The sequence below is a fragment of the Phyllostomus hastatus genome, unplaced genomic scaffold (genome assembly GCF_019186645.2).
Source record: "Phyllostomus hastatus isolate PE091 unplaced genomic scaffold, TTU_PhHast_1.1 phas_scaffold_39, whole genome shotgun sequence".
Lineage (NCBI taxonomy): Eukaryota > Metazoa > Chordata > Mammalia > Chiroptera > Phyllostomidae > Phyllostomus > Phyllostomus hastatus.
In genome coordinates, this window is record NW_025334028.1 from 33,295,713 (window position 1) to 33,320,356 (window position 24,644).

Consider the following 24,644-nt stretch of genomic DNA (forward strand, 5'->3'; position numbering starts at 1 on the left):
CATCTCCTCTGAAGCTACTCAGAGGTTCAAATGAGACACACACTTTAGTAAGTGAAGAACACTGTGGAAGTAAGTCTGCTACCACAACCCTGAAGTGCTCTGTCGTCCAAGGTCAGAGAGATAAGTCAGAAGATTGTTATTAGGGCAACGGGGCCATCTCTTAAAAAATAAATATTAGAGTATGGTCAGTGGTGCCGTGTTTCCTAATCAATTTTCATTACGTTAGAGACTTTTAATATTGGCTCAATCAAAATCAGAAGTTGCTTCTGATACTTTAAACATTTTAGATTTCTTAGCCTGTTAGTCAGATGGTCTGGTTAATTTCACATTACCAAATACCTAAGAGCATCTGGTTTCTCATTTCAGGACACTCTTCTAGTGTGTATTTTTGGGAAGCCAAACCTTCTAATAATCAAGAGCAGAACTCCTGTGCTTCGTGGCCTGAAAGCCCTGTCACCCCTTCTCATAATGGAGCACGTCTGTGTGACAGGAAATAGAACCTAATTAGAGACAGAATCCAAGGACACTGAAAAATAAGTCATGGTACAAGCTACAAACACCTGGATGATGCACCCCCTGCCACTCACATCAGTGTGGATGACTGGGAGTTGAGGGTTGTGCACCTTCCCAGTAGTGCTCATCTTGGGCAGGGCAGGGTCTCACAGGCCCACACCCGTGTGCCCTAGCACTGCTCAGAGGTGGAGGTGCTATTGTGGTGACCTATGACCTCAACCCAGGGTACCCAGCAAGAGCACCCACCACCTGCACTCACACCAGACCAGCAAGCCCCAAATGAGCTGCCAAGTGGCTCCAAAAATCAGAAAACTGGCACTTTTAAAGTGCAGTGTGTGTAAGGTTTCAGAGGGCAGTGAGCGCAGATGACATAGAACCTGCATGTCAAAGGCCACAGGCAACAAAAATTCCCCTTGACCCAGCACTGACTCTATTTCACTCCTCATTAAACAGGGCCTGACGCAAGCAAACAGGGAAGTGGGTCACCTGCAAGCACAGGATGTCCATGTCACCTACCCCTACCCCATTGGGTTTCCACTTGCGCAGGAATTACAGTGAATCGCCAGAGTGAGGGCTGTTTCCCTCTGCAGTGAATCTAGCCTACTATAAAAACCCTTTCAGTGTCTTGAAAAGGTGGGCCCTGTTCTATTCCCTCACTGAGATTTACTGCTCTGATTCCCAGGTCTCCCTTAGTGGCTTAATCGCGGCCGTCCCCGAGCTGTCCGCGTAAATTATGTGGCTGTACCTGCGAATGGCCACAGTGAGTGCCTCTGGAGAGCTGGCACAGGGACAGATGACCTCCTGGCGCAGGCCTTTACTTTGAAAGACATTGAGAAATGCGTCACAGGAAGAAATGGACCCTGGAATGAAAGAAGGGACAAGATTCAGACAGTGGAAGCCATGTATGTCACTGATTAAAAATATCCCACAATAGGAAATGCTTTTGAAGTTAGGATTCGGGCACATGTGCAACAGGGGGCACAGAAAACATACTTCACTTACTGCAATTTATCATTTATGTTACAAGGAAAGATGACTTTTTCAAGCTTAGAGAACTGCGGAATTTAAAAAAACACACAACTTCTCTGCTTAATCAAAGACATTTGCTGACTGATGAACTTTAACAACTTCTCAGAGACTGGTTTTACCATTTTCAATACGGATGTTCTAAAGTGTGGGTAAATGTAACTTCACTCACAGATTTTCAAATCTTTCTGATCTCATGGCACACATAAACTAATTACTAAAAGTCTGCAGCATGCCAAAAATATATTCTTTGCCAATCTGACAAAAAAATAGGTAAAATTTTGATTCCTTCACACCAGATAGCTGTTGTGGTGGTGGCTGTTGTCATTTTTTTATTTACAATCTAAGGAGAAGAGGTCAGTGCCCCTGACTAAATAGTCAGGTAATACATTTTAAAAATTCTTGCGACACTCCAGTTGAAAATCACTGCCTTAACTAAATGGAGAAAATTTTAAATTAACTTGAATGATGAGACCCAGGTATAGTTACTAGGGACCTATCATCTAAAAGATTTCCTAATATAAGTTTACCTTGCTTTGTATAAGACATGCTGCTATATACAGTTATGAGTAAAACCAATTACGTGTTAAAATAGCCCAAAATTTTTGTAGTTATTCTGTAAATGGGAGAATCATTTATAAAACTAGTAGTAATTAATTAACGGTTTGCAAGTCTACTTTGGCATATCAGATGTTAAGAAAGTATACATCACTTTAATTTACAAATATATACAGTGCAGAGTTTACAACATGGTCAGAAACAAACTTTCTTATATTCATTTCACTTTCATTCACTTTGCTTCTGGCTTACATGCTTGTCTCATAAAAAACAAGCTAGCTGGATTTTATTCAATTGACTGAAATATTTCTCAAGGTATATGAGGCCTGTCCAGAAAAAGCCCAGCCATTGTTAATATAACAAGAATGGTTTGCGCAACATCGATGTACCCTGGCAGACAAGGAGAGTGGACTGGAATGCACATGAGTGAATAATGACAACTTTACTGTACTAGTCAGTGGGGGCGGTAGACACCAGTGAGTGAGCATGTGTACTGTGTGGCCATCACATTCAAAATGACTGAGTACAGCAATGCATCTGCATCAATTCTGCATTAAGCTTGAACATTCCTCCACAGAAACTACTTGGATCACTCAAAAGGCTTTGGGGGACGATGCAATGAGTGCAGTGCAAATGAAAGTGTGGCATACATGCTTCAAAGATGGTCAAGAATCTGTTGAAAGTGATCCACATTCTGGAAGGCCTGTAACAAACACAACGTCTGAGAATGTTGAACGTGTATGGGCTGCAATCAACAAAGATTGGCGACTGATGATGCAAGAACTAGGAGTTGATCTGGGGATTCCAAAAACTACTGTGTCTGAGATTTTTGACACAGGGTCTTGGCATGAAACATGCTGTGGCAAAATCTGTTCTGCTACCAGAGCAGAAGGAACATCGTGCAGCAGTTGCTAATGACTTGATTCAAACTACTACCAAAGAATCAGATTTCCTCAAGAAGGTCATAACTGGAGATGAATCATGCGTTTACAGCTGTGGTCTAGAAACAAAGGTCCAGTTGCTCCAATGGAAATCACCTGGTTCTTCACACCCAAAGGAAGTGCAGCAAAGTTGCAGTGAGATCAAGACCATGTTAACTGGTTTTGATTGGGAAGGTGCTGTCTAAAATGAGTATGCCCCTCCAGGCCAAACAATTAATAAGGAGTACCACCTCAGTGTTCTTTGTTGGTTGAGAGATGCAGTATGATGAAAACAGCCACAGCTGTGGACAACTGGTCACTGGCAGCATCCCTGTGACAATGTACCCGCTCAGGCATCAGGTATCGTGCAGTTTTGTGGTGAAACATCAATCACCCAGGTGACTCAGTCCCCCTATAGCCCAGATTTGATGCCCCGCAACTTCTGACTTTTTCCAAAACTAAAACCACCTTTGAAAGGGAAGAGATTTCAGACTGTTGATGAGATTCAGGAAAATATGACAGGGCAGCTAATAGCAATTCCAACAAAGGATTTTGCAGTGTCTTACATGGTGGAAAAGACTCTGGGAGAATTGTGTGAAGACCCAAAGTGCCTACTTTGAAGGAAACTGAGGCATCATTGTCCTATGTACAGTGTTTCTTGTATCTTCAATAAATGTCTCTTTTTCACAGTACATGGCTGGATACTTTCTGGACAGATCTCATATTAACAGTATTTTGTGAAACTACCTACCAATTAACTTTACCTAGATAATTTTTGCTATAGGATTTGATAATGAAATTTCATTAAAAATTACAAATTAATTTCCTGATCAATAAAACTAGTATGGACCATAAAATAATAATAGTTAATATCTCTTGAGAATTTATTACATCCCAAGTAACTATATGTAGGGATTACTTCATTTAATCCTCATTAATTCTTATGATTTAGGTGTCATGTTGAAGTTAAAAAAAGAGAAGAATTAAAAAAAAGTGACATTCTCTACAGAATCAGGAGGTAGAAGAGCCAGAACTTGACCCCAGGGCCATGTCTGGAAGTCCCATGTTCTCCTCTGGCACACCGTGGTGCCTTTAGCCAGTGAGTACTTCGGTTTAGTTATTATTTTGAGACCACTTCTTAACTAAGGTAAAGAGCAGAAAAAGAAAAATTGAAGTGCACAGAATAAACCCGGGCGATGACGACCCTGCTGCCCGCTTGTCCTTTCTTGAGCAGCAAATGTCGCTTACAGGGGTTTGCGCCGTCGGCTACGATCAGCATCCGCAGAGAGGAAAGGTTGATGTCTCTCTGATCCCTGTGTGCTACCAACGCCCAGTGCATGTCCCTGGACTTGACACAGGCCACTTTTGCTGAAGTAGAAGCAGAGGGAAAGGAATTAATGTGTGGACCATCAGACCAGGAGGCATTAAAAGAGGGACTCATGATAGTGGGGCAACGCCCAGGCCACTCCGGGATGCACCTTTGTACTGGCAGACCTTCTGGATCCAGGAGAGCGGGTTCACCTTCATCAGCGAGTACGGGATGCTGATCACGTGCATCATGTTCATGACGCTCTGAAACCAAGGACACACACAGAGGTGAGATGGGAGAGGCCCTTCCCGCCAGCACCAGGCTCCAGGCAGGGGTGCAACAGGACAGACTGGGGGCTCTTCACACTGCTGGGGTGCTCAGTGCCCATGGGCAGCTGATCCCAATGTATGCCAGGATAATCTGGGAAGGGAAGTCTCTATGGTTATCTAGTCCTCTTGGCTCCTGCTTTTCCTGATACAGGTAGAGAATCTAAGTCCAAATACTTTTTAAAAAATATATAAAGCCTTTAATTAAATGATTATCATTTTTTAAGGTCATTTCATAGTGGAAAGTGGTTGTATCACCCTTAGTGACTCCAAAAGGATTCATTTCTTTAAAATGAATGACCAAAACTAACTTCAAAATACCAGATTTACTGGGGGAATCACTTCGTGTATTACATAAATGTCTAACTACTTTACTGTGCTCTTGAACTAACATAAAATAATACTGAATGTCAACTGTAATTGAAAAAAAAAGCAAAAGCAAATTAAAAAAATAAAATAAATGGTTAGTCCCTACATGCTCCAGGTAGGACTCACACACCTGTCTGGATGTCATTTAGTCCAATGCACTCAGGCACTGGCAGTTAAGGGACTACAAAGAAGGAGCGTTGGCCAGAACCCTCCCTGGCCGGCTCTGTCACATCAGGATTCTCTCTGCTACTGTGGGAGGAGGTGGAGGGAGAGGGCATGGATGCTTCAGAAAGCGACAGCCTAATTCTAGAAGCTCTGAAGGAAAATGACCACCTACACCTTCCCAGGTAGAAGTGAGCCTACTGGCCCCTCTCACCTTGGTTGCTCCACACTCCATGCTGGGCATGAGGGCACTTTCCACCACACAGAAGATGCCACAGGACAGTGTGTGTGGCCCTCTAGCCAGACCTGCCCTGCTCTAGACAGCAGTAGCAAGAGACTTAGAAACTGCTGGTTCTTAGGGCAGTAATCCAGAGCAACAGAAAGCAGGAGGAAGCCAGTATTGACAAGATCTACCACAGACCTATCACCATGCTCCTGAAAGCATGATTATCATGAGAAACTGATGGCAACAATGACAGCAGCTGTGTCACATCATCAAGCAGGTGGATGGGCGAGGTGCTCACTTAACATCAGGCCCATGATTCTTACACAGCATCATTATTCCCATTGGACAGATAGGGAACCTGAGATTCAGAGTCACTTGGGCAAGAAATGATTTTTGGGCTCAGGTGACTTGCCTAGAGTCACAAAGCTGTAAGTATGACCACCCTGCGGCCCACAGGCCACATGCAGCCCAGGACGGCTGTGAATGCAGCCCAGCACAAAATTGTAAATTCACTTAAAATATTATGAGATTTTTTGTGATTACATGTCACAATGTATTTAATGTGTGGCCCAAGACAACTCTTCTTCCAGTGTGGTGCAGAGATGCCAAAAGGTTGAACACCCCTGCAAGGAAAGGCTGAGGTCCGAGCCTGGGTTCTCTGACCCTGGGCTCTGTCCATGACACCAGCAAGGCAGTGTCAGTGTGCCGGGTGAGTCAGGCTCATGTGGCTTGTCATCCACTGGTATCCAGACAGGAGAAACGAACTGTACAGATCACAGAAAGAAGCTGCCGATCCAGAGCTTCTTATGTGACACTTAAATGCTCTTGTCCTGATAAATTCTGGTTGAGAAAGAAGCAATGAATTTCACTTTCTGTATTGATGTTCCTATCAATCATGCAAAAGGAACTAGATTTTTCTACTTCAGAAAAGATACAAAGTTTCAGCATAAGAAACTTAAGAAAGAAAATGGGTGATTAAAAATGACCACATATAAAACAGACATGTAAGAGTCTAAGTAGTTATGCTACACATTTTTAAATGCCAAACCTATCTTAAATAATAAGCCATCTCTCTATAAATGTGCCTGGAGCTTTGAACTGTCATCACTTATCAAGTGGCACTGACAATAACGAGCCATGCATTCTCTACCTCTGCACACTGAATTTTCATCAAGGGGAGATCTATAAAGGACTTTCTTCTGTAGTATAATGAAATAGGTTCCCACAGAATCCATAAATACTGACTCATAAAAAGAAAAAAGAGAATGTTGTTGCCAAAACAGATGTAAAGTGACCCAAACACAGACACTTGATAACTAACACTGCTGTGTAATCATCAATGACAAAAGTGGGGAGGAAGATACTGAGCTTCCCATGAGCCTGAGAAAGGCTGCCCTCAGCAGCTGTGACCTCAGTGTGGGTCAGCGGCTCAAGCAAGTGGCTGCAGAGACCCCCTGGGCTGACTGTGCTTTTGGAAGCTCTGTTAGCTGCCAGTTCAAGACTTCTAACAATGATGACTTTTCCTTATAACTGGGAGGAAGGGGCTTACCCTAGCTGCTAAGTATAAAGATCCCAATTCCAATTCTGACACGAGCACATGCAAATGTAAATAAGACACAGCAGGACTGAGCATCCGTCACACTTACTGTTAGGATTCCATGCCAGAGCCCAACGTCTTTCTTGAAATCCAACACATTCACAATTGTTTCAGCTGTACAAATGAGAAGCAAGATTTTTACTTATGACAGACAGACAGGTATAGAACAAAGGGCAAAGAAAATCCAGTGTCACATCAGGGGTAGTGATGGACCTTAGAATGACAACATTTCACTGTATCGTTGTAGAAAGTCTGTAGCCTCCAAAGTGCTGGCCTGCCTGGAAAGCGTTTCGAGACAAAATTCTGACATGCACGTTTACAGCAAGGGCTCTTCACACCCTCACTTAAAGTACCTTATTCCTTCCCTTTGCATACACTTATTTTCCCCTCCCTGCCTTTTTCCTTTTTTAAAGAAGATTCTTTTCACTTCCATCATGTGTTCTCCCAGGAAACCTGGAGGACAGGAGATTTCCAGCACAGGCCCTCTGCTGCTGCACCACAGAAGCCTCGGGGCTGGGGCTGGGATAACAGAGGAGACGGGAGCTTTAGAAAAGTAGAACAGGGGAGTAGTCAAGAGTTGGGGGGGGCGCTTTTTAAAGGTGAGGGTAAGAAAAGGGGGCTAAAAATATATGGTTGGAACAACTGCTATGACGGAACATGGAAGCCAAGCTGGAGAGCCAGCCACTAGCAATGCCAAGAACAATGCTTCTGAACAACGCTTTGGAAGTCACATTTGTCAAGTGGCCTGGGCAGGTGGCCCAGCTGCCTGCACCTCTGCCCAGCGCTGCCCAGCGCTGAGCCCCAGGAGTTTACCCATGCCTCGTCTTCCATGTTTGCTTGTTGTTGAGATGTTTGCCAAAGTCTCAGCACTGTGTGCCTGACCACTTTTCAGGGGATGGGCAGAGGAGGGGCTTTCAAGGGAAAACATGCTCAGAGGAAACAACCTACATTGCGGTTTATACAAATACTTTTTCAACTGGGAAATGGAGAGCATATATTTGTCTTTTGTTCCTCCTCTCCAACTCCCACAAGAATGACAACCTTAGACCTTCACTTAAGACAAGGAAACAGGTCACGAAGTTGTAAGAAATGTTGAAATTTAAACTGGAAACACTGACAAGCAGGGTGGTAATAATTAGAGACAACGTGTCTTGATGTCTGGGAAAGTAGTCCAGGTACCAAAAATCAGCAGAACATCGCATGAGAAAAGTTAATTGTTTTCTAAAAAGGAGAATACCAGAAGGATGGGGGGAGAAAGAAAAAGAATGAGAAAAATAGAGAAAGCAAAGCATTTCAGGCTTCAGTGGAGTGACGGGCGCCACCAGCATTGGCGGATATGGTCCCAACACAGGGACCTCACTGCAGAGGCTCCAGCCAGAGGGATGACTGGTATCCGGCCTGACCCTTCTAAGATCCCAGGTCAGTGCTGTTACCATGGCTTCCTCTGGTCTCCCTTCCTCTTTGCCTCTATGACCATCCAGTTCCAGTGAAAGAAAATGTGTCATGAAAATGGTTCTCAACTGTGTGGCCCACTCCCAGGAGCTTATAGAACCCACTGCCAGAAACTCGAGTTCAGTTGCTAGGAGTGGCCTAAACATGGGCATTTTTTTTAATACCTCAGAGGGATTCTGCTGTGTGGCCAGAGATGAATACACATGGAAGTAATTATCTGTGGTGGCCTGAGTAGGGTCCCCTCAAGTTCAGAGGTTGAAGCCTTAAATCCTGAATGTGACTGAATGTGGAGATGGGACCCCTAAGGGCCAAAAGGTGGACCTGACCCAATAGAACCTGTGTCCTTATGAGAAGAGGCAGAGACACTGTATCTTGCGCTCTCTCCACGCACACAGAAGAAAGGCCAGGTGAGGACATGGAGAGAAGGTGCTGTCTGCACATCAGGAAAAAATGTTCACCCCCAGGAATCACCTTGATGGTGCCCTCACCTCAGACTTCCCACCAAGACTGTGAGAAACAAGTGTCTATTGTTTAAGCCTTCAGGTTGAGGTATTTGTTACAGCAGCCAGAGCTGAGACACTACACAAGCCAAGTTCGCCTGCAGTTGAGTTGGGCTCAAATATCACATGACTCTTATGGCTATTAGTAGGAACAGCACCGACTCTTGACTGGTCAACATACAATTCACAGGCCACCGTCTGGAGTCAGGGCCCCCCAGGGAGGGTCCCAGAAGGTCCCGCCAATACCTTCTGTGTAGCCGCACGCCTGTGTGAGAGCCTGGCAGTGGGTCAGCAGTGCAATCCTTGTCACGGTCACCCCAAGCACACTTCCATCCTTGCACGTCTTATACTGAAATGAGATGACAATGTAGGGACAAGTGGCACCAAGGAACAAAGCAGGAGCCACATCTATCAGCTCTTCTGGTCACATAAGAGGCTCAAAATCCCCTGATTCTGGAGCTGCATAATACCAGCAATGTGGGGACTTGCTCACGGAGCCCCAGACCCAGTGACTTACCTCGATATATGCGGTGTCATTATTTGCGTCTTTAATGTGTGGGAACCAGTCTCGAGGAGGTTTGGAGAGATGTTTTGACTCTGTGACAAACCATAATAACTTTGGCCAACCTTGGAAATAAAGGACAAATTCCTTTTAGGTGAGTGTTTCCCAGAAAAGAGGTGTGAAGAATCGCCTCCCCATTCATGACCATATTTTACACCACTGCATGCTAGAGGGAACCTCTGGTGTTTCCTTTGAGTCAAGGACAACAGCCACGGTGCGAAAGCCATCACCAGTCAAATCACACCACAGGGCAGGCTGATATGCTGCTGGAGACATTTGTGTGTGGAAAAGAATGCACCTTGGCTGATTCAATGTAGTACATTCCTTCGCAGTGAAGGGCCCGCCTCCTGACTAGGCGCTGACCCAGTCATATGCAACACTGTCGTACCTTTGAACTGGGGGATCTCCCCCGTCGGGCTCTTCGGCAGTCCTTTGTGGCAGGCATCACTCGTCAAGGCAACGGTAACTCCACAGCTGCCAAGCAGGAAGCCGATCTGCTGGCTTCCTGCGTCCTGAGAAAGGGTAACAAAGAGAAAAGAGGCACAGAGATGAGATGACAGCGGCACTCCTGACAATACAAGGCCCCATCCTGGGTTCTGGGATGCAAGAAACCTCCCTGATCAACTGTGATTCTGGTACAGGCTGGGCTCTGCAGAACAGCATCAGATCCCAGACTGCCGCTTGCTAGCTGTGTGGCTTTGAATGGGGTAGCTACCTTGCATGGCCTCACTTTTTTCAACAGTACTATGCGGTGAAAGGCAGTCCCCTCACAGGTCTGATGTGAGGGATAAACCAAGCAAGGCAAATTAAGTACTCAATGTGGGGCTGGCACCCAGTGGTCTCAGAAAAACTCAATTCTGTGAACTATTACTGTAGGACATAAGTATTGTGAAGAACAGAAAAGATTCGAGAAAATGACTTCATACCAAATAATTACTGCCTGCCTGATTTTAAATACTCAGAGCAAAGGGCTCTGCTGCATTTGATCCCATCTACAAATACACGGAGACCTAGTCACCACTACCCACCCTGAGCACGTGTTGCCTCATGAAATAAGAACATGTATTAGGCCAGCATGTGTGACACTGGTTCTGGTAACACTGAGCACTGGGAGCCTCCAAATAACCAGCACCAATGTAGGAACATGGTGTCTGCTGTGGGAGGGGCAGCCATGGGAAGAGCCAACCTTGTGAGTTTTGTTGCTTATTGTGTCCAGCTGCCCCGTGGGAAGTCAATTCAATTCTCTTACTTTACTCGCGCTGCCACGCTAGCTGACTCACACTGTGCAGGAGCTGGCACTGCCAGAACCAAAATGTCTTGACTGCAGTGAACCTGTCACCTCAGTTCATCCCCATGGGACTCTGCCTGAACCCCTGGACCCTAGTCTGTTGGTGGACCAGATACCTGGCCATCTGTCACTCTACCTGTTTTTCTACCTTGCTAAGAAAAACATGAGACATCATGGTGTTTTTGCCCAGGTAAAATCAACAGTATTGACATCTTATACCTACAGTCTTTTAAATGAACAGTTTCTATTTTTCCTTTAGTAAATTTAATCCCCCCCTCAGTGAAATCCACATCTTTTTTTTATGTGGGACCGTGCATGGAAAACCTCCAATGCCTTGTGCAGCCCTGAGAGGGGGCAGGTGGACAGCAATGGTCCCATTTTAGGGGTGCTCACAGTATGTTCCCTTCAAGCAATGGTATTTCAAACAGAGTTATAATCAGTCACTTTAATACAGGGTGTCAAACTGATTTTCACCAGGAGTCACATCAGCCTCATGGTTGCCTTCAAAGGACCGAATGTAATTTTAGGACTGTATAAATGTAACTACTCCTTAACAGTTAAGTGAGAGCTCAGCACTGCTGCTGGGTAGAAACAAGGTGCCAGGTTGGCTAAAACAAGGTGGAGGGCTGGATTTGGCCAGCGGGCCTTGTGTTTGCCACCTGTGTTTTAATAAGAATTTGTATACCCCAACACCAAACACCATGACCACAGTAGGAAGGGAAGACAGGTTCTGAGATCAGGTTTGGCAGCAGGAAGGCATCTCTCTGTGCGTGTGAGTTTGCCACACTGTCTACAACAAAGAGGGTCTGGGAGCGAGAGCGCCAGCGGGTACTTGCCAAGACCTGTGAAGGGCTGGTGCCCACGCTGAGGGTGCACACTCTGATCTTGGCACCCCCAGTGGAGGTATGATGTCCTCTGAACCCTGTCTTTCCAACATCTGCTCATGATTTGACTTCTAAAATGATGGAATCACAAGGATAAAAAAGATACCTAAAATACACAGGGGGAGATGAGAGATCACGTGGGAAGGGGAGTAACTGGGAATAGGATGCCACAGTTCAGCATGAAAGTCAAATTTCATGCCCGTTCCTCCTTTGTCTAGAAGGAGCTTCTCATCAACATCATCTGGACAATACCTACTGAGAGCTCCCGTCAAATGTCAACTTAACAAGAACAATTGTGACTGCTGTACCCACACTGGGCTGAGATAAGACCTGGTTCACCTGCTCTCAGGGCAGCTTGTGTGTTTCCTTCACACACCAAGACCCCTGAACAAACACACACTTGAACTCAGAGCCTGGAGCAGAGCTTTGCACATAGAGATGCCCAACATATAATGTCAAAACTGCATTTCTACCTGGACCCTGAGGACAAGGACGGCAAGGAACCTGGACATGTCCTGTGCAACCATCCACCTGGCACTCTCACACCCAGGCCTTGTAAACCTTCCTCTGTCTGGCCCAACATGCCACTGGCCAGGTCAGGAGGCAGCTGCTGCATCTCAGGAAGAATGTGATGACTCCCTCCCGGTGTACACACCTGCTGTTACTTGTTCTCTGTGCCTTTTCCCTGGGAGTGAGGGTGCTCTGGTCTGCAGACAGCCACCTGGCTGGGGTTCTTCCTTGGCAGAACCGTGCTGTCAAGGATGGTCAGCTCCCTCATCACAAGATCTCAGTAACGATTGATTCTTTTTTAGATGCCAAGAAAATCCGGGCCTCCCTTGAGTTTAAACCTTCCTCTTGCTTTCAATCTTCCTCCAATATGTAGAGAGTTGAATAACTACATCACATCCTAGGAAGTCTAGCCTTACCACAGCCTCTCTCACAAGTAACTCCCCCAGCAGCAGGCAAGGCAAGTGGACATGTCACTCGACCACCATCTCCCCCATCCCGCCTCGGTCTCCTCATCGGCAAGCATCAGTCACACCCACAGAAAGGATTCTCTAATAAATAAGAGGTAACTTCATGGCAGGCCTCTCTCTTGAACTCATTTTTGATTTGTGCCCCCACAACAACTAGCTGGTATTTGTTCAGTTGTGTCCCATTCAAGTTGCCAACTAACAGCTGGTTAGCTCTTGTGAGATGAAAAAGACAATAATGAAAGACATGATGGAGAAATGGATGCAGATGCAAAATCCACACAAAACACTGTAGACTCATGAGCTTAAAGATGCTCGTGGTCATGGAACCAGGTGGATCAAAGAAATTGGACATAGACATTTTCCTTATTAAAACCAAGACAGACTTGTCATATATATATATATTAAATTTGCTAATTAACTTTTTATTTATAATGGAAATTTTCAAACACACACACAAGGATATAGAGAAAAGGAGAAAGAAATCCCACAAATCTATTCATCCAGCTGCAACAACTAGCCACCGTTCGGCAAATCTGGTCTCTCCCCAAACACACACACATGCACACGCAGACCCGAGTATTTTAAAATGAATCCCACACCTGGGGCGCACCCTTTCATGCACATATATTTTGGCTGTGAAGGTTGCCCCAGGCTGCCGGTGTCCCCCTCCCCAGTGCCCGGATCCAATGGTCTCCTCGGTACCTCTGATTGCCTGAGGGGGAGATTCTGTGCTTGGTTATAGGATGTTATAAAAATGTGATGAAACGCTGATGTTATCTCTCCCAGAGATATTTCACTTTTACTTGGCACCTGAGAACCTTTGCTAAAGTAAACAAATAGCTGGTGTGTGAGAATTCTAAGGACAGGAAGTGAGTGCTGGCACACCGGCCCTGGTTGGCTGACTCCTGTGGCCCATCGGCCTGCCTTCTCTCTGGCCCTCTCCTACTGAGGATATGGGCATTTGACCCCCATCCTGATGGCCTTGCTACTTTCCCATGAGACTCGGATGCCCGTGTGTCTGGAAGGAGAAGTTCTGGCCCAGCCTAATTTCACCAGCTGACAGACAGTTTCTGCTGACAGCTGGGCTTCACAGACCAGCTCAGCCACCTCAAGAGGGTGCTGGGGACAGACATTTCCATCTGCTGTGACCCCTCAAGGCCTGTCCTGGCACAGTCGTGTGGACACCCTCTCACTCTACCCCATGCCCAGCATTAGAAGAAAACCAACTTTTTCCGCAGTGACATCTTCAAGGGAAAAATGAGCTTCTCCTCTCATCCCCATAATTAGAACAGAGAATAAATAAATGTACATGGAGCTAAATTGTTCAGTCAGTTTCATTAAGCAACATTCAGGACTCAGAAAATTTGGTTCTAATTAGGCCCATTGTTTTTAAATTATCACCCAAGGATATGTTTATTGATTTTAGAGAGAGAGGGAGAGACAAACAGATATAAACATCAATCAGCTGCCTCCTTTAATGCCCTGATCGGGGATAGAACCTGTAACCTAGATATGTGGCCCATTTGGGGATCAAACCTGCAACCTAGATATGTGGCCCATTTGGGGATCAAACCTGCAACCTAGATATGTGGCCCATTTGGGGATCAAACCTGCAACCTAGATATGTGCCCTGATTGGGGATTGAACCTGCAGCCTTTTTGGTGCAATGCCCCACATAACACTCCAACCAACTAAGCAACCTGGCCAGGGATGGCCCATTATTTTAAGACAAGTCCAGTGGAAACAGGACTGGTGGATGGAAGAAATACTCCTACACATCATCACCTATGCTCATGTGCACAACCTGTCCTGTTCTCCACTGTACCCAACCAACGGTTCTTTTATTTAAAATTAAAATTCTCTAAGACAACAAATGTTATGTTCTGCAGTCACAAAGCCTGCATGACAGAGGGGACCAGTCCACAGCTGTAGACTCCATCTCTTTGGACAACATCAGACCATTTGTGTTTGGTGGCCGCCAGTGTCAACCCTGTAGGGGCCTGCTCCCTTTGTCTTTCTCCCTACAGATGCAGTAGCTCTGGAGTACAGAGAGCAAGTCATTTGCATGGATGAAGAGGCATACACCGATGTGCAGGACAGTACAATGTTCCTTCTGATACTGCACTATAGTATCATTATCAGAGCAAGATTGAGTACGTACTCTAATTATAAAGTAAGATCTGACAAATTGTAGGTGGTCCTGGGACTTGATAATGTCCAAACACTTGAATGAAAGCAGTGACTGCCTCTCCCCGAAATTAAAAATCTATCATTTACCCAGCCTCTAGTATAATGATGCAGAGGAAGAAGACACACACACACTTGTTTTATTGACAGATTGCTTGGCTCAACTCTGTTACAATGCATAGATGCTCTGTCTCTGATATGCTCCTACCAAACCATGCAGCTGAACTGAGTGTGTGGTTACTGTGCCCTTTACTGAGACAACAGCTGGAAACCTGAGAGCCTCAGAAACAAGAACCACCTCTCTGAGCCTCTTGATCCACATCCTACTGAGATGAAAAGCCATTTTCAAAACGGCCATCCGCACATTCTGACCTCATGAAAGAAAGTTCCAGTGCAGTTGAACCTGTCATCCACGTTAACAGGCTTTAATGAAACAACACGTTCTTTACCTTTCTTGTGAGTGGTACTTCTATGGGCACAGGAACAACCTCGGCCAGCAGGCAGCCGTAGAAGGCCACCATGGACGCAGCAGGGTCGTTGTTGGGGAACACCAGAGCCACCTGCATGGACACAGGGGGGTGGATTTACCATTAACACGGCTTTTAAAATACCATGAAAGGATGCCAACTGCCACCGACAGTGGGGTTCATGCTCCCAGTAAGAATGAACGCTGGAACAAAAATTAGGTGCCCTACTTAAACACGCTCTTTAGGAAGATACATTTTACCAGGTGTCATATACTTTCCTTTAATTCATGTGAAAGGCAAGCACATTACCAAGCCATCTATAACACTGCAGCGGAATACGACTGTCCTTGCTTTTGGCACCTGTCTTCCACATGGACGCATTATACAGGAAACTACTGTGCGCACTGCTCTGTTTCCCACCAGGCTTCACACACACGTCCTGTGGTCTCCGCAGTCACGACCAGATGTGTGCGCATCCTCACTGGGTGCTGGGCTGGCTGCTGGGCCCGAGCTGGATCCTATTCAGACCCCACTCAGGTTTAGCTCCGGGATCTGGGGTGGGTTTAGCCACACTAAGGCTTTGTTTTCTCTGAGAAATAGGAACCCCGGAACCTCCATCTCAGCTTTGTGGTAAAGGTTCTAAAAGGCCAGGTTACTTTAAATCACCACCCAAATAACCGGATAATGGATAGTATGACTTTGAAGAATGTTTTCTAGGAAGAAACGTGCTTAGGCTACGTTAGTGATGAACAGTTTTTCAGGGAGTGGCTTGTAATATCCATCCTCAGACACACTGCTTTTCAGTTCCCTTGCCTACTTATCTGTTGTGTTTAGACAGTGCCCCTCAAGTCTGAATTTTAAATACACGTGGTAACATATTAAATTTGGTATAAAGACTTCTTGAGATAATAGTTTATTTTTATTGGTGCATTTAATGTTTTCTATAAATTTGTCAAACTTTTCCTTTATCACCTATTATTTTAAAAATATTTCATCTGATTTAAACTCATCTGGAGCTCATTCTAAGTGTCTACATAGTATAGCTATGTGATTGAACACAGCCCATCCTAGTCTCTTGTTTTAGAACGCCTGCTTTAGGACATAAAGTTGTAACAGACAAAGTCCTGTTTCTGGACTGTCCACTATGCTTTCCCAGACTCTGCCTTATTTTAACACGAGTTTCTCTCATGTGCTGCTGTGGCATTGGTGATATTCTTTTTTATAAGTTTGGTGTGTTTACAAAGCATATTAAACCCATGCATTAGCACATAGTCATCATGTTTTGCTCTAGCACACTCCAGAATTTAAACAACTTTTTCTTTTTTTTTTTAAGGTACAATTTGTACTTTGTTTCCCAAGATTTTATTTACTTAGAGGGGAAGGAAGAGAGAGAGGGACAGAAACATCATTGTGTGGTTGTATCTCACACACCCCCTACTGGGGACCTGGCCTACAACCTAGGCATGTGCCCTGACTGGGAATTGAACAGGTGACCCTTTGGTACACAAGCTGGTGCTCAATCCACTGAGCCACACCAGCCAGGGCTAAATAACTTAAAAAAAAATCCCAACTAGAAGTAAACAGTTTTGTCATGAACGGCTGGATAAAACACTCTTTCACTATCTAAAGAAAGAGGGTTGCAAAAACGGTTTCAGATGTACCTGGGGATGAAGCAAGCTCCATCTTAAATTTGGCCGTGTTGGCAATTTAGTAACACAGGATGGCTGGTGAAAATAAAATTAATCTTGGGAACATTCCACTTCTCCATGAAATGTCTAAGTTTACTAAAATCATCTAAAGGAGAGACAAACAAAACTGAAGGGCCAATAAAAGCCATTTTGCACTGCTGATGAACTTTATTTGAGAAACTCTGTGGAATAGTTGTTAAATATTAATTCTTATTTTGTCTCAACAGCACCCAGACACATGGCAGGCTATCATCAGTAGGACTTTCAAGGAGGAATAAAAGGGCTTATTTGTATGTTTTTGCATATGAACCACAACCAATTATTTAAAGAAACTATCTGAGGTGTGTGCATTAGCCTCCGATGTCCTGCTTTCAATTGGTGAGCTGAGAGTTGACAGAACCTGTCTCTAGATCTGGACCTGGCAAAGCAACAATATTCAATTACATGTTTGCAAATCTTCCAGGGCACCACTGCCACATAGCTTCTTTCCCTGCAGTAGACCAAAACGTGTTAAGAAGCCAGCCAAAGTGTAATAGAAAAAACAGAAGATGTTGAAGTTCCATCTGAAACTGATGGTCTCACCCATTCATAAGGGACCAGTTAAATACTGACTTGTCCTTCCTAACATGTACCTATTCTGCAGGTGGGAGTCGTCATCATGAAGACAGAAGAGAGAGAAAGCAGGTGACATCCCAGAGCCAGACAGTGCATCAGCCTATTTCCGAGATGTGAGTCTGGTTGCCAGCTCTGCTCGCAGGAAGATCAACTTGATCCAGGATTTAATATCCCCCTGCTAATGCCATGTTATATAACCCTACAGAGTTGTGAGATAGGACGAAATGTTACGTTAATGTAAAATGAATAAAAACAGAATATAAAACTGCATTATAAGCTCTCAACCACATAAAAGCAATGGATAGAAAGGGGTCAAATTCCTAAAGGCTCTTTTAAAATAAAAAATTATCTTTTTTTCCCAATTTGTTTTAAGGAAAGGGCAATCTCTGTTCTCATCATTCTCATTAAGTTTTCCTTTAATATCTGACCAGTCAAAAGTCCTGTCTTGTGGTCACTCCACAGAGATTCCAAATGACTTCATAAACTCACACGGTTTCCCTTCATTTGGTCCTCTACATATTCCTTCGAGATTTACTTGCACCTGATTATCCACAGAGCAGAACAGGTATAAACAAATCAAGAGGTGGAAGCCCATCCTAGTATTTGCTAAGGTTTATCTTGTTGATTCCATTTACTGCCCACACACAGCCCTACTGTGTGCGTGCCTGGTTTGTTGTCTTCAGCATGCCGCATTCCGCCCCGCCTTCACATGCTCTTTCCTTGGAGCTCACCAAGAACGCACGGCCCTTTTCACCGCAAGAAAACTTCTCAGCTCACAGATGCTCCCAAAATGAAAGAGATTGATCTCTGTTTCCCCAAAAGTTCAGCTGTATCACTTACCATCTCTTTTGGGGATCTATATTCCTTTCCAATTTATAGAAAAACTAATTATCAATGGGTCTATTTTTTAGGAAAAATACTGCAGACTCCCTTAAGGCAGGCTTCACATGTGGGGTGTCTTGTGCCTTCCACAGCTCCTCAAACCTATTCAGTTTAGGCACTTCGACGCCTTTTTCAAAGTCCAAGGAGTATTCCCCACACTGCATTCATAAAGTCGCCTATATGCAAAGTGCCTATAATTTTTATGGTAAGGACTGAAGACATTATTATAGAAGTTATGTTTCACTCAAAAATGACTTTCAAAGAATTCTGTTTATGGTGACAGAAGGTTATTACTGACTGAACGCTACAGTCACATATGCTTTTTAATGAGCACTTATTTACACATGCCAGATATGGCCACATCAAATTGTTGCAAGTAGATTTATTAAGTGCGACACAGAAAGAAAAAGTAACAGAGGCCCTAAGACTAAAGTACTTACTACATTCAACATTAAGTAATCATGTCGTCTTAGGATTTAGGGAGCTGCTAGGGAAACAGATGGAGTAAGAATCTTTAAAAAGATTATAGTCCAGATATTTAAAATTTTTCTTTCTTATACAACTCAAACCAGTCACTGACAACAAAAAAAATTCCTTTACATATTTTACTCTAGTAAGCTGTGTCCCTGTATTCCTACGAAGAGAGATTTAAAAAAACCCCTGTAATTTATTTATAAAAAATTATGTATTTATTTTTACATGTTTAAACTTTAGTCACCTTCAAAGTACTCTCCATTGGATGCAATATACCTATCAAGACATTTTTTCCACTATTCAAAACAGTTTCAGAACTTGTTGATTTTGATGCCCTGTAGTGCTTCTGCTGTTTTTTGTTTCACCTCTTCCACCTTGGCAAAACAGTTCCCTTTGAGGACCCTTTTTCATCCAGGGAAATAAACAACAATGAAAAAGTCACTTGGGGTGAGAATGGGTGAAGAGGGAAGCGTGTGGCATGGGGGTCATGCTGTTTTGGGCCAAAAGCACGGTGTGGGCAGGTGTGCTTGTAAATCACCCATTGTGAAATGGGCAGAGGCATTGAAAGAGTCTTCAAAAAACGTTACTGAAGCCAAATGCAGCCTTTCGCAACACCAGCTGTTGCACTGATACAGATGGGTTCCTAGAACACTCACCTAGTGGGGGAAGCCTGTACTACAAGTGGCCCACCTTCCAGAAGGTAATTCTGCATTTTTTGGGTCCCCTCCTTGTATAAACATCTTAGCTAACCATATGTGGTTTGTTCTGTAATTATAATGGAACTTCAAGAATCTGCAGGCAATACCATAAGAGAATTTTTTTAAAAATACTAAGATTATTACCCAAACTATAGATAAGGGAGATATACTACAACTGAGTATTTTATTGTGGTAAAATACATATAACAAAGTTCATCTCAACTATTTTCAAGTATACAGTTCAGCAGATTTACATCAAATACATTCACACTGCTGTGCAACCATCACCACTGTCCATCTTGAGAACTGTTCCATCTGCGCTGTCTCCATTAAACCCTAACTCCCCATGCTCCTCTCCCAGCCCCTTGTCACCATCATCCCCTTGTCTCTGTGAATTTAACTACTCTAAATACCTTGCACATGTGCAACCATATAATAAGTGTCCTTTTGTGACTGGCTTATTCCACTTAATATAATGTCCTCAAAGTTTACCCACGTTGTAGCATATGTCCGAATTTCCTTCCTTTTTAACATGCCATTGTATGAACACTCCACAGTTTCCTATCCATCCATCCATCTATAGACACTTGGGGTGCTTTCACCTTTTGGTTTTTCTGAATAATACTGCTATGAACATCAGTGTAGAAATATTCACCCAAGTCCTTGCTTTTAACTCTTTTGAAATTGGAGAGTAGTTGGATCATGTTGTCATTGTGCTTCGTCTTTAAGAAACCGCCGTGTCGTTCTCCACAGCAGCTACATGACTGTGTGCTTCTACTGAGATGCACAAGTGCTCCAGTTTCTCCACATTCTTGCCAACACTTAATTATTTTCTATTTTTGATAGTAGCCATTCTAATAGGTATGGGGTGGTATCTCATTGTGGTTCTGATGTGCATTTCCCCAATAATTGGTGATGCTGAGCATCTTTTCATGTGCTCATTGGCCACTTTTAAATCTTCTCTAGAGAAATGTCTATTCGACTCCTCTGCCCATTATTTTTAAACTTCTATTTTTTTTTTGGTTATTATTGTTGCTGAGCTGCAGGAGTTTTTTATATTTTCTGGATATTGACCAACTATCAGATACATGACTTGCATTTTTCTCCCTATTTTTACATTGCCTTTTCACTCTCAAAAGTGTTCAATTTGTCAATTTTTTTGTTGCTGGGGCTTTTAATGTCATATCCAAGAAATTATTGCCAAATCCAATGTCATGAAGCTTTTACCCTATGTGTTACTATACTAGTTTTATAGTTTTAGCTTTTATATTTTGGTATTGGATATATTTTGAATTTATTTTTATATATGTTATAAGGGTTCAACTTTGTTCTTTTGATTTTGGACAGCCAGTTTTCCCAGCACTACTTGTTGAACAAACTATCTTTTCCCCAATTAACGTCTTAGCATAGTTGATGAAAATCATTTGACCACACATGAGCGAGTATGTGAGGATTTAGTCCTGGGCTCTCTATTTCATTGGTCTATGTCTGTCTTTATGTCAGTACCACACTATTGTGATTACTACACCTTTGTAATAAGTTTTATTGTGAGTAAGGGTGGGGCCTCCAACTGACCAGCTAAAGACCAAATCTGCTCAATAAAAAATTGGAAAGAATCATGGTTTACCACAAGATCTTAGGTTGGCAGCAATCTTTAAAAAATTTGACTGTAATGGGCTTATGTCTTTATAATATCTCTTTAGTAAATCATAGCTTGTTTTCTTGTTGGGTTATGGTGCTCCACACTGATATTTTTATAAAATTCATGGGGAGTCCTTTGGGTGCTAATAGGATAATCCAGTCTCGTGGCATCTGAGGTACATGGTGGCACATGGAAACAAAGTCAAGAAAGCTAGGTCTAACCCAGCCCCACACCTAAACCTGGCTGTGGAGTGTGGACATGATTATTACCTGCTGAGAGGGTAACATGAAAATGGAGGTACTAATACCTGCCTTCTGTAACTTATCAGATTGCAGTAAGAATAAAAATTTTCTTTTCAGTGAAAGACAATAGTGTCTATCAAGAAATTTAACACTGAAAAAGAGATGGTACCAGAGGTTTGCTGCCAAGGTTGTCACTGACTAATGTAAAAAAAGTTTTAAATATATTGTCCTGCATGCTCAGGTAGACAACACAGTTATTTTTCAACCAAGGAGACAATGTATGACACAGGCTTTAGAGTCAGACAGAAATGGATATGAATGCCAGCCTATGCCACTTAGTAGTTTTGTGCCTGCATCTGATTTTCATACTTATCCTCTCAAGTCTGGTGTCCTCGTGGATAAAGCATGACACGTACTCTAGTCAGACCCACTGAGTTGCTGTGAAGATGAAATTGCTCATTATGTAATTGCTCCAGGTTCATAGTAAATGTTAGGAAAGCATTATTTATCACTGTTAATTTTAGGAGACGCTGGACTCTGGAACTTTGTAACAGTGGATACCTTTCCACATAAGACAATGCATTTTGCGGATGTAACAAATTGCACTTACCCTATCTCCAGGTCGCACCATCGGTTCTTGCTTTGTACCTAATTTATGCAGAATGTTGTAAGCAACCTTCATACTTCTTGTCCACAGTTTGCCTATCAACACAAATTGTAAAGACACAAGTAATTGGACACATGTCTTTTCAGTTGTGTATACATGTGCAGCACATTAAACTATATATACAGCAGGTATTGCTTTTTCATTTTAAGCCTTCAAGTAAGTTATCCTGAGTCCCTGAAATCAAGATGGGAAATAAAAGCCAGCAACTCTGACTCACAAAAGATGAGAAGCCTGAACACTGGAATACAGTGCTAATGCAAATACCCTTAGGGGGCAAAGTGCCAACAGCAAAGCCACAGAGAATTTTAATTATTACAGAAGTTGTGGGGGAAGACTTCTAGGGAGCAAAGCAGGGCAAAAACCATGGCAATAGTGTGTTATTGCTAATTTATGTTGTGCAAGATAACACCCATTTCCTCTGTTAAACAGCCCTGACTTGTGTGACTGTAATGAATGTAAAGGGCTCGTAACACTGGCTTTAAAGAACCTGACCCCATCCCTCTGTGGTGCTGTACTTCTCAACTTCAAATTTTTCTACCTCAGAGTTGCAGGAAAGGAATCCTTGAACATGAAGACAATGACAAATATTTTGAATTATTTTAAAATTTCAAACTCTAGAAAAAATGACAAAGCAGGATTTAAAAAAAAACCATTATAAAAGAATGACCAGCTTTTTAGAATTTGCAAATTTCAAATCCCTTCGCCCCAGTGCCAGGGTTTCCTCAGCACCATCTGGGCAACAGTAAATAATGTGAGCTGTTATAAATATGACTTCAAAATCTAAGGTGAGGTCTTGGACACATTAAGGTCTTTTACAACTTTAGAATCTATGAGTTTTTAGAAGTAGTCAAAATGTTAGAAGTTCTATTGATTCATATACTATAGTAAAGTTAAGGGCAGTTTCAACTGTTTTCTGCAAGTGCAATTGCTGTTTTAATCTTTTTTCCTATTTTATATGTAAAAGCTAAATTTAAAAGATTTTTGTTTATAATATATATTTTGAATAAAAAAATCTGCCATTTTTTTCATATTGGGTTTTGCAACAACTCAATTAGTGTTACTAATCTGTTTACCTGTCACAGGATTTATTTGCCTTAATGAGACAAAGAGAATGTTTTCATTATCTTTGATTCCTCTAATTCCTAGGACATTCCTGGTTCATAGTATGTGCTCAAAAAATGTTTGTTTTATTAATGTCATAAGCAAGTTATAAAAACACAAAATTATAGCATACATTGTAACATGCTTCTGGAAAACTTGGAGTAATTACTAGGTACGAAGTTTTATTCATGCCCCCTCCTTCACTCTCTCTAAATCCTTCTCCTCAATACTGGCTACTTTACAATTATTTGGTATTTTTTTTTTGGTGATTATATTTTTTCTCAAATATATAAGTACTAGCCATTAGAAATCACTCAGGGGATAATTTTTTTCTTAAAGAAACACAATCATTTTGTGACTTCAGATCACAAAAAAAGTTGATATTATCATAAACTTATTTAAAGCAGATGATAACAAAGTAGAGAGTCTGAAAGAGCAATGTATTTCTGGCAAATACTAGACATGTGCTTGGTGTTTTTCAAAGGGAAAAAGAAAGAAAAAGTTGCTGACTTAAGTTAAAGAAGGAAACAGTTTTTGTTTGGTTTATAAAGAAGAAAGAAAAACAAACTTCCAAACAAGAATACTCTGCCCAGTAAACTCATCATTAAGAATTGAAGGACTCATAAAGAGTTTACCAGACAAGCAAAAGGTAAAAGAGTTCATCACCAGTAAATCAGGCTTGCAAAAATAGGTTAAAGGGACTTCTTTAAGCTAAAAAAAAAAAGGGGGGGGAGGGACACTAATTAGTAACATCAACACATATGAAAGTATAAATCTCACTGATATAGGTAAATATATAGTCAAGGTTGTAGATTAATCACTTATAGAGATAGTGTGAAGGTTAAAAGACAAAAGTAGTAAAAATAACTGTTATAATAATTAGTTAAGGGATACACAAGAAGAGAAGATGTAAAATGTAACATCAAAATTATAAAATATGGTGGGGGGAGTAAAAATGTAGAGCTTTAGAATGCAATCAAACTTATTATCAACGTAAAACAGCCTAAGTTTAAAATAGATTATCATACATATAAGGTGTTATATGAAAGCCTTATGGTTACCGCCAAGCAAAATCTATAGGAGATAAAAGATAGTGAGCCATGAATGTAACATACCAATAAAGAAAATCACCAAATCACAGAGGAAGAGAACAAGAGTAAAAGACAGGAACAGGGAAACTACAAAACAGCCAGAAAACAATGAACAAAGTGACAATAAGTGCATACCTACCAATAATTACTTAAAATGAAATGGACTAAATTCTCCAATCAAAAGACAGAATGGCTGAATGAACAGAAACAAACAAGGCCAA

The 24,644-nt window shown here is 42.5% G+C and overlaps 1 protein-coding gene across 13 annotated transcripts in view; it reads right to left on the bottom strand.

Annotated features, from left to right (window-relative positions):
* Positions 1-24,644, bottom strand: part of DIP2C (disco interacting protein 2 homolog C) — a 446,223-nt gene that overhangs the window by 124,337 nt on the left and 297,242 nt on the right. For all 13 annotated transcript variants that reach the window (XM_045820044.1, XM_045820049.1, XM_045820039.1 and 10 more), the window contains 9 exons: positions 22,175-22,266; positions 15,306-15,416; positions 9,909-10,032; positions 9,476-9,585; positions 9,205-9,307; positions 7,056-7,120; positions 4,496-4,589; positions 4,266-4,385; positions 1,259-1,373 (listed from right to left, as the gene is read on the bottom strand). In XM_045820044.1, coding sequence (XP_045676000.1) covers positions 1,259-1,373; positions 4,266-4,385; positions 4,496-4,589; positions 7,056-7,120; positions 9,205-9,307; positions 9,476-9,585; positions 9,909-10,032; positions 15,306-15,416; positions 22,175-22,266 — 934 coding nt within the window. The remainder of the gene's footprint in view (positions 1-1,258; positions 1,374-4,265; positions 4,386-4,495; positions 4,590-7,055; positions 7,121-9,204; positions 9,308-9,475; positions 9,586-9,908; positions 10,033-15,305; positions 15,417-22,174; positions 22,267-24,644) is intronic.